We start from the raw sequence: 10,720 nt of genomic DNA, 5'->3' as shown, positions 1-10,720 counted from the left end.
AGAGACACTTCCAAAGTGGTAAAATGTGTGTCCTCCCCCCTGTAACTTCTAAAATAAGAGAATGATAAAACTAAAAAAAATATATGATGTACGTTACCATGTAAACTTCCACCGAAAATTGGTTTGAACGAGATCTAGTAAGTAGTTTTTTTTTATACGTCATAAATCGCCTAAATACGGAACTCTTCATGGGCGAGTCCGACTCGCACTTGGCCGCTTTTTTTCTAGATGTTTGTTTTCACAGTATTTGCCATTTTGGCGCCCCCTTGCCATTTGGCGCCTAGAGCGGCCGCTCCACTCGCTCAACCCTAGATCCGGTACCTGTAAATATCGTGACGATAACTTAACCCTTATCCCGCAAATATCGCAAATATACAGTATTCAGTCGACAAGCATTTAAAACACCCTTATATTAGGTATACAGTATATCGCCGAATCCTTTTGAGTGTCCGTTGAGTTTTCACGATTATAAGTTGAAAGTTGCGCTAAATTCTAGCACCGTTAATTAGTGTGCTATCTGTACCTGTATATCGTGACGATAACTGCCCTTATCTCGCAATACTACAGTATTTCGGTGACAAGCATATAAAGCACCCGGATAATAGGTATACGGTATACCGCCGAAAAGTTTTGAGTTTTCGCGATTTCGAGTTGACTACGTTTTGGAGCCGTGCTAAAATCTAGCACCGTGAATTAGTGTGCTATCGGTACCTGTGATATCTTGACGATAATTTGATTCCTATCGATTATCTTGCAATAATACAGTACTCAGGTGACAAGCATTGAAATTTGAAAGCACCTGGATAATCGGTATACGCCTATTACGGTATACCGTAAAACCCGGACAGAAGTTAATTCAGTTGACTGTTGATACACTGTTGAATGTGAAAATAGTTTGAAAAATATTATTAGTTCGTGTTCCTATCTACGGATTTCTTGATTTTGAGTCAGTGTTAGTTCTGTTAGATAAGTGGTTAGATATTAGCTGAAAATTCATAGTCGATGAAATTATAAATTTTGTTCGTTGTTCGAGAAAAACGCTAGTAGGCGGAATACCCCCTATGACGGAATTAGCCACATTGACCTTATCGAGAAAAATACGTAAAAAGTCTCTTGACAGTGACTAGTTTTATAAACTGTAGTGTAACGACAGAAGTTCCTCATTTACACCGATTTACCGGTAAGATCTGTCTGTCTGACACAAACAGTCATACTCGTACAAATTGACCCATTTTTATTTCCCTTATTTTTCCATAGACTAATAATATCTTAAGCCTTAGGCCAGCGGTTCTCAAACTTTTTTGGTGACAGAACCCTTTTGCAAAGCGAAATATATGACGGAGCCCCAAATAAAAACAAAAAAAACGAATATATAGACGAGCTGGGTTTTGTGTTTAGGTCTAGGGCTCCGCGGACCACACTTTAAGAATGGCGGCCTCAGGCTGTCGTAGTTAATTTAGTAAATGTCATTAAAAGACCCTATAACACGGACATAGTTTTATAGTTTAAACTGTTCCATACTTATAAGTATGTTTTTCCATCCTCCTGAAATCACGCGCATAGTAAGTCTAGTGAAGCATGAACACACACAAATATGAACCTTCATCCATTGTTTTATGTTTTAAAATTAAAAACCTTGACAGGAAATTCCGATTTTGCTCTTATCAGTTTTAAATACACACTGTCGTTTTACGGCCGCTGTGTTTACTGTATAGGTACTGAATGTCCTTAAAATAGTTATTTACGATACAAGTGCGGAAAAGAGGAAATTCGAAACGAGTGGCGATAAATCGACACGAGTTGCGAATTACCTATTCGCACGTGTATCGTACAACGTTTTACGGTACATCGGGCACTTTAAACTTTCGACATAGGCACGGAAAGTGCTATTTCTCGCACTAGTTCGGGAAAGAAGCACCATATGTACTGTAAAGGGTATTAATAGTTAGCTGTATTACTACCCAATATGTCTCGTTTTGTACTAAAATGACAGTGGGATTGGGCAAATCAAATCAAGTAGTAAATATACACATATTATAAATAGGAATAAAACAAAGGTTAGTCCGTGGTTTCATGTTAAATTTCGAAAGTAACAACAAGAATTACTATCACAAGACAATAGTAAAGCATCAAGCAAACAACTACACCCAAGAATCATAAAATCGAGTCATTTTACATAGAGACTTCCGTAGGAATATCCCGTTTTCGTTGCTCTCTTGTGTACCGGTGTTGCATTGTTTAGTAAACAAATCGCCGTTTCCTTAGATTATGCTTGTTTGCAAACCGATTGATTATGCAACCGAATAATGTAAATAATGTTGAAGGCCACACGGTTTTGGCAATTAGGCATGGGTCTTGATGTTTTTTTGTTTATTTAAACAAAACTTTGACTAGAAGAGCGACCTTGTTGTATTTTATTACGCATCACCCACCGTCTAGAAGTTGTGAAAAACTTTCAACACTATGTTTACCCCCCTCCCCCGCTCCTCCTGGGGTGGAATATTAAAAATATTATCTTAGTGTAGCCCTATAACAGTTAAAAATATATGTCCCATTGAAATTACAATGTTTAGGCTATGGTGTTTTGTCAGTGTCTATATAAAAGTACTTTTATTTATTTAGATAAGGGGATATTTTGAAACGGAATGATACTGTATTTTTATCGTTCGTTGATAATAATATGATTATCTCGAAAAATGTCCTACTTACGTAGTTGTCATTGTTTACTTACTCATACCGGACGCATTGCAAAAGTTTGAGAACCCCTGTCGCTAAAACGATTTTAATGGTTTAATAGGTATTTGACTGTATTTAATAGTATTTTATGCAACCGTTGTTTAAGAGAGGTCAAAAAAGACGAGTGGCGTGAGTAATAATTTGAGGCGAAGCCGAAAATTGTTAATAAAGATAGGTACTGATTTTCAACAAGAACCTTACATCAGAAAACCGTGATTTTTATTCCGTGAATTATTTACTGTCGAACTATACGTAATATCTATTTATTACAATATGTACATGTGTGACAATACGTTTCAAATTAGAACTCAAAATGTGTTTTGTGATATGTACTAAATTGTGACTTTTGATTGTGTAAACACTAATTATGGATGAGAGTGAACAAGAACATGTGAAAAAGTACAAAAGTTTACCGAGGCTGAAACGGAAGGAGACATGGCGGAAGAGTAGGGTAAGCAAATTGTTTTTACTCGTCTCATGCTCGTAAAAATTGGTGTTTAAGTTTTAAGTCACGTGTAGGTGGCATAAAGTCGCTTTTAACCTTTTCCACGCCGTGTCAAACACAAAAGCTGTCACTCAGACGCCAGCGCCACATCATTGAAGTGTCAAAACTGAAGTTGAACTTTATGCATATGCACGTAGGTTGATGTTGTTCAGTGGTCTGTGACCGATTAATCGGTCTTTGGCGTTGAACCTACGGTGTGGATATATTGGTCATTGGTGTCCAAAAGGTTAAGCTCTAGTGTACTAACTGCAAAAGCTGGTGGATTTTCCTCGCAAGCGAAGTGAAAAGCAGAGTAACCTACCTATATTAGATATGAGCGCCGATAGGCATATAGCCGGCGGCGGCGCGCCGGTCAAAATTGGTCGGCGGCGGCGGCGAATCGGCGGCGTGGCCTTGAAATACCTTCGATTAATGAAAAAAGAATTCAAACCAAAATTTTACCGAAAAAACATGTTTTTGCTGTAAGAAAGTTACGAAATAAATGCATTTTTTATTTTCAAGGATAATTTATTGAATAATGGTACGAAAAAAATAGATATCGTATAAACTGTGGATAAGCGGTATCGCGCGGCATCAGAGGCGGTCTTAATCATGGCGAGGCTTTGGCCGGAAGATCTTAGCGAGGCCCTTATCTTATGTACTAAGTTAAAAATTGCGGATTGACTGTATCAGGGAAACGTCTTGTCGACAGAAAAAAAAACGAGCTCCGTCATTAACCAATATCGACCAAACAAAACCGATTTATGTCAAAAAGTAAGGCCCAATGCCGAGCTTCATATAACACCGAAGAATTGATTTCGACGCCTTCCAATGCGAGGCCAGAGGATGAGCTGCAAGTAAGCATACAGCTAAGAATCGAACGCCAAGTGTAAGCTTGGCTGACGGCTGAACGCCTGGAGCATTGAGCTGCGAGAGAGCAAAGCTTGAAATTTCAACAGTGGCCAAGTTTAATTGAGACCCGATTCCGACGCCCTTCCGTGTGAAGCCAACGGCCCGGACATTTGGACGTGAAAACGCTTAAAATCTCAAAATTAACCCCATTTTATACCTTTTAAAGACGTTTAACCATGCTTGCAATGGTTAAATTCGCGGTAAATGACGGATGGTTAGCTGGCAAAATTAGTTATGCATTGGATCGGTAATCCAAAGATGTGGGTTCGAGTCTCACGTTAGCCAGAGTTGATCACATTAAATTTTTTCATTGTGATTGACATGTCTAGTGTATATATACAATCTATAAATTGTAATGTGGAACGTTCCATAATAAAACTGGAAGGTAATCAGTATGTTTATTACAAGCATATTGATGTTAAAATTGATATTAAATAATTTCGTTTCCCCAAGACTAGTAGCGCGGTTACTAGACAGATAAGTTTGCATTTGCCTTCGATATTTTTGAATTATATGGGCCTACAATACCTTTTCAATGCCTATAAACTATTCGAAGTGGCGCCGTTAATGATCTAAACTCGATTAAAAATATATTATCTGATTCTGAAAGTAGTAGTAACTACCAAGGTCACGCCGATGCCACGCCGATAGCGCAACGTCGGCGGCGGCGGCGCGAAAATTTTGTCGGCGGCGGCGGCGCGCCGGCGCGGCGCTCATATCTAACCTATATACAGGGTGGCCCATTTAGATCGGTCAGTATGGGAAAATCTGAAACTATAAGACATACGACGATCTCTTCTTAGGAACCATGTCATCGATTTTAGTAACAAGAAAAACTGCATTCTTACATTTAAAAAAATGTGTACTCAGCTCGGGAATGGAACCCGGACGTTTTGAAAAACAAAACTAAAATTACATATTTCTATTTAGATATCGATTGTGTAGGTCTTAAGCAGTAAATGTTACTATGAAACATGATGTCTGAAATTAATCAAATGCATTGTTTTCATATCCTTTAATTTATTTTTTAGTAAGTTTTCGAAATGACCACCATTTTTTTCATACATTTTACATCATTTTTTTTAAATGTATGAATGCAGTTTTTCTTGTTACTAAAATCGATAACATGGTTCCTAAGAAGAGATCGTCGTATGTCTTATAGTTTCAGATTTTCCCATACTGACCGATCTAAATGGGCCATCCTGTATATGTATGTATGTGTGTTAACACTTTATTGTACATAAGATAGGTTAAGATACAATTAAATAGAAAGTGTACAAAGGCGAACATTATCCCTATAAGGGATCTCTTCCAGTTAACCTTTGAACAATTGAGAGTAGACAAATAAAAAACCGGCCAAGTGCGAGTCGGACTCGCGCACGGAGGATTCCGCACCATCAACAAAAAATAGAGCAAAACAAGCAAAAAAAAACCAAGCAAAAAAACGGTCACCCATCCAAGTACTGACCCCGCCCGACGTTGCTTAACTTCGGTCAAAAATCACGTTTGGTGTATGGGAGCCCCACTTAAATCTTTATTTTATTCTGTTTTTAGTATTTGTTGTTATAGCGGCAACAGAAATACATCATCTGTGAAAATTTAAACTTTCTAGCTATCACGGTTCGTGAGATACAGCCGCAGCAGCCTGGTGACAGACGGACGGACGGACGGACGGACAGCGGAGTCTTAGTAATAGGGTCCCTTTTTTACCCTTTGGGTACGGAACCCTAAAAAAATGACAGACAAACGAACACTATGTTAATTACGGTGTAAACTTGGGCATAAATGTCCATTTTATCCTCGACCCGTATTAAATGGGTCACTATATGCCTTTATTGTATAATCTACTATTAATGTCAAACTGCGATGAGTATATTTTATACCTGTGCCTTAGTAATTGTCTGTATGTTTATAATGTCACAATTGTACACGTATGTTATATAGTGTCATTAAAAAAGCCAAATACAGCACCTGATGTTCTCATCTCGAGGGAACTTAATTACGTAAACACATAAAATTATAATAATACTTTAATACCATTTTACACGTGTACAGCAACATAGCTAAAAATATTCAAAAAGGTTTTCAACCGCTTCGCAACTGACCAGAATAATCTGATCTGTACTACGCACACCTTTCACTGAACTGGGGATTGTAGATGCGCCAAAGTGTGAAAGCGCCGCTATAAACTTCGAATTTCTATGATGATATGACGTTTGTAGTTTATAGTGCCACTACCACACTTCGTTGATGTAGATTTAGACGGATTTTGTACTCGCTTTCAGCTCGTTTCATAAACCCACACTCGTATTTTAATGCCTTTAATTATGTACCTAACAACATAGAGAAATATAAGTAACTAGCGACCCGCCCCGGCTCCGCACGGGTTAACAATTTATACATAAACCTTCCTCTTGAATCACTCTATCTATTAAAAAAAACCGCATCAAAATCCGTTGCGTAGTTTTAAAGAGCTAAGCATACATATAGATAGACAGACAGCGGGAAGCGACTTTGTTTTATACTATGTAGTGGAGAAAGAGTGGTAACTCCATACATCAGTTTTCTTACCAAAACGCTAGTTATTTCGTAGTCGACATCTAACGTCAAGTAGTGAAATTATCGGTACTGCTAGTTGACAATAGGTGTCGCGGCAAACAAAAATTAATGATTTTCGAGTATACATAATAACATATAACGTTTTGTGAATAGGCACACAGCACTGACCTACCGCGAGCACATGATATCATCATCATCGTTTTTAATAAAGCTGACTTCATTTTGGCTCGTTTTCAAACAATTTCTTGAAGGTGTGTGTTTAAAGCTTAATCTGTCCTGTAAGTGGTGATAGTCTGATAGTTGACAGGAGACATACTTTATAAAGTAAAAGAGTTTACAAGATAACATTCAAACATTTCTTGGTAGTGAAATTGCGTAGGGTAGGGCGTTAAAAGGTGTGTGTTTAATTTAAAGCTTAATTTGTCGCGTAAGCAGGCGTGTCTCACTCCGCGATTTCGTCGCTTTGCTACAGGTAGCTAAAAGTACATCCGTTCGGCCCCAATTTTGGGGAAAGCCATAAGCCGCGCGTGGCGCTGTCGCCACCTAGCGGCCATATTTTTAGGGTTTTTAGGGTTCCGTAGCCAAATGGCAAAAAACGGAACCCTTATAGATTCGTCATGTCTGTCTGTCCGTCTGTCTGTCCGTCTGTCTGTCCGTCCGTATGTCACAGCCACTTTTCTCCGAAACTATAAGAACTATACTGTTGAAACTTGGTAAGTAGATGTATTCTGTGAACCGCATTAAGATTTTCACACAAAAATAGAAAAAAAACAATTAATTTTTGGGGTTCCCCATACTTCGAACTGAAACTCAAAATTTTTTTTTCCATCAAACCCATACGTGTGGGGTATCTATGGATAGGTCTTCAAAAATGATATTGAGGTTCCTAATATCATTTTTTTCTAAACTGAATAGTTTGCGCGAGAGACACTTCCAAAGTGGTAAAATGTGTGTCCCCCCCCCCCCCTAACTCCTAAAATAAGAGAATGATAAAACTAAAAAAAATATATGATGTACATTACCATGTAAACTTCCACCGAAAATTGGTTTGAACGAGATCTAGCAAGTAGTTTTTTTTTAATACGTCATAAATCGCCTAAATACGGAACCCTTCATGGGCGAGTCCGACTCGCACTTGGCCGCTTTTGTTAGAGAGTGAGTCTTCTGTACTTAGTACTATTATTTATTCTGTGGCGTAAGTGGTGACAGTCTGATAGTTGACAGAAGACGTACTTTATAAAGTAAAAGAGTTTAAAAGATAACATGTTCGCGGAAAAAAACATAATTTATTAAATTCAAAGTCCAATGCGGACATTATATTATCATCCGGAATGATGTAATGCAGCGGTTCTCAATCTTTTTTTTTGACGGAACCCTTTTGGAAAGCGAAATACTTGATGGAACCCTACAATACGGTGGCGGCATAGTAAAATTTTTCGAGGCAACTAAAGCATAGTGTTCTAAATTCTTGCGGAACCCCTGCAGGGGTGTCGCGGAACCCTAGAGGGTTCCGCGGAACACACTTAGAGTATGGCTGATGTAATGTAATGTCATATTAATAATTTCTAATTGCTATTTAGTCCATCGCTTTGACCCTAATATCATAGTTAATATTAGAGTCCGTCAACTCTCAATAGTCTTTTCACACCACCTATTCGAAAAAGAGCTCTTTTTTTCCCTGCTTAGGAGGGATCAAAGTGGCACTTTTCCTCCCTGCTTTTCGCTGCCTTAGCACAATATGTAGGAATTGCAGGGGTGTTAAACTAATAGTTTTGCTAACTCTACTTACTTAAGTAGTTTTTTTAATTATCTACATCATACTTATCGACCTTTGTCATCGCTAAATATTTAGCATAAAAATATTTAAAATGTACACCGCAATTCTCCAATGATCCATGACAATGATATACTGTCATATTTCTATAAAGACGTATGTGCAATACAAATAACAATAAACATACGACCTTTTGATATTTACAGTAGCGTGGGTGTGTCGTTTACCCATTTTAAACATCATTATATTTCGTGCCAATGTCAACGTCCTCTGGCTAAAAACTACAAGTAAATATCAACCTTATGTAGTTACGAATAGAACTTAAATTATAATGATGTCAGCTGTCACTCGCTTCCTTTTGATTTTGAAGTGGACGGTTGTATCATCAACAAATAAAGTGACGCGCGTCTAAAAAGAATTAACTACATTTTTTATATTTTATATTAGACTCTATTTCGTTCATTGTAAAGTTCAAAATGCTTGTAGTTACTCCACTTAGTATGGCTGTTAGTGTCGTAGTTTTGTTATTGTTTAATGAACTTATGTGATTGTAATAGAGTTTAAACTTGCATAACACTTTATTTTATAGACGCAAATTGATGTTGTCAGCTCGGTAATGAAGAAGCCTAAAATGAATAGTAGTTTTCATCGTAATTTGAATCGTATGTCTTTAGAAATATAGTTCCTTGTTGTACTGGGTGTATTTGTTTGTATTTTGGGAATGTGTCAAAGAGTGGGTGACAACTGACAAGTGATGAGTAATTGAGTATGGAAGAGATTGGTCAAGTGAGAGTGGGTTAAATTGGGTTAAATGCTTTTTTTTCCATTAGCTTCTAAAGTCCTAGTTAACTTGTAATTATATTATTGGACTTAGTCTTGGTTTTTAGGGTTCCTTAGTCAGCTAGGAATCCTTATAGTTTTTATTTTTTAGTTTAATATGATTTTGATGAAATACATAACTATAATGTAAAGGTACATTGTGAAATGCCACTTCGGCGCGACCCGACTCTTTTTATATCACGTCGGTGGCAAACAGGCATACGGCCCGCCTGATGGTAAGCAGTCACAGTAGCCTATATGCAGCGTAGCGTATGTGAGGTTTTTAGGAAAAGCACCAATAACTTTTATGGCAAAATGTGTTTTGTGATATGTACTAAATTGTGACTTTTGATTGTGTAAACACTAATTATGGATGAGAGTGAACAAGAACATGTGAAAAAGTACAAAAGTTTACCGAGGCTGAAACGGAAGGAGACATGGCGGAAGAGTAGGGTAAGCAAATTGTTTTTACTCGTCTCATGCTCGTAAAAATTGGTGTTTAAGTTTTAAGTCACGTGTAGGTGGCATAAAGTCGCTTTTAACCTTTTCCACGCCGTGTCAAACACAAATGCTGTCACTCAGACGCCAGCGCCACATCATTGAAGTGTCAAAACTGAAGTTGAACTTTATGCATATGCACGTAGGTTGATGTTGTTCAGTGGTCTGTGACCGATTAATCGGTCTTTGGCGTTGAACCTACGGTGTGGATATATTGGTCATTGGTGTCCAAAAGGTTAAGCTCTAGTGTACTAACTGCAAAACCAGCAGCAGCTGGTGGATTTTCCTCGCAAGCGAAGTGAAAAGCAGAGTAACCTACCTATATACAGGGTGGCCCATTTAGATCGGTCAGTATGGGAAAATCTGAAACTATAAGACATACGACGATCTCTTCTTAGGAACCATGTCATCGATTTTAGTAACAAGAAAAACTGCATTCTTACATTTAAAAAAATGTGTACTCAGCTCGGGAATGGAACCCGGACGTTTTGAAAAACAAAACTAAAATTACATATTTCTATTTAGATATCGATTGTGTAGGTCTTAAGCAGTAAATGTTACTATGAAACATGATGTCTGAAATTAATCAAATGCATTGTTTTCATATCCTTTAATTTATTTTTTAGTAAGTTTTCGAAATGACCACCATTTTTTTCATACATTTTACATCATTTTTTTTAAATGTATGAATGCAGTTTTTCTTGTTACTAAAATCGATAACATGGTTCCTAAGAAGAGATCGTCGTATGTCTTATAGTTTCAGATTTTCCCATACTGACCGATCTAAATGGGCCATCCTGTATATGTATGTATGTGTGTTAACAATTTATTGTACATAAGATAGGTTAAGATACAATTAAATAGAAAGTGTACAAAGGCGAACATTATCCCTATAAGGGATCTCTTCCAGTTAACCTTTGAACAATTGAGAGTAGACA

At 37.5% G+C, this 10,720-nt stretch overlaps 1 protein-coding gene across 1 annotated transcript in view; it reads left to right on the top strand.

The window, feature by feature from the left end:
• Positions 1 to 9,620: 9,620 nt before the first annotated feature.
• Positions 9,621 to 10,720, top strand: part of LOC134660505 (protein diaphanous) — a 53,313-nt gene continuing 52,213 nt past the window's right edge. The window contains exon 1 of the mRNA XM_063516276.1: positions 9,621 to 9,737. Coding sequence (XP_063372346.1) covers positions 9,654 to 9,737 — 84 coding nt within the window. The 5' untranslated portion in view covers positions 9,621 to 9,653. The remainder of the gene's footprint in view (positions 9,738 to 10,720) is intronic.

Source organism: Cydia amplana, chromosome 27 (assembly GCF_948474715.1).
Source record: "Cydia amplana chromosome 27, ilCydAmpl1.1, whole genome shotgun sequence".
Classification (NCBI taxonomy): domain Eukaryota; kingdom Metazoa; phylum Arthropoda; class Insecta; order Lepidoptera; family Tortricidae; genus Cydia; species Cydia amplana.
The sequence above is the reverse complement of the archived record's forward strand: the minus strand, read 5'-3'. Positions and strand labels throughout refer to the sequence as shown.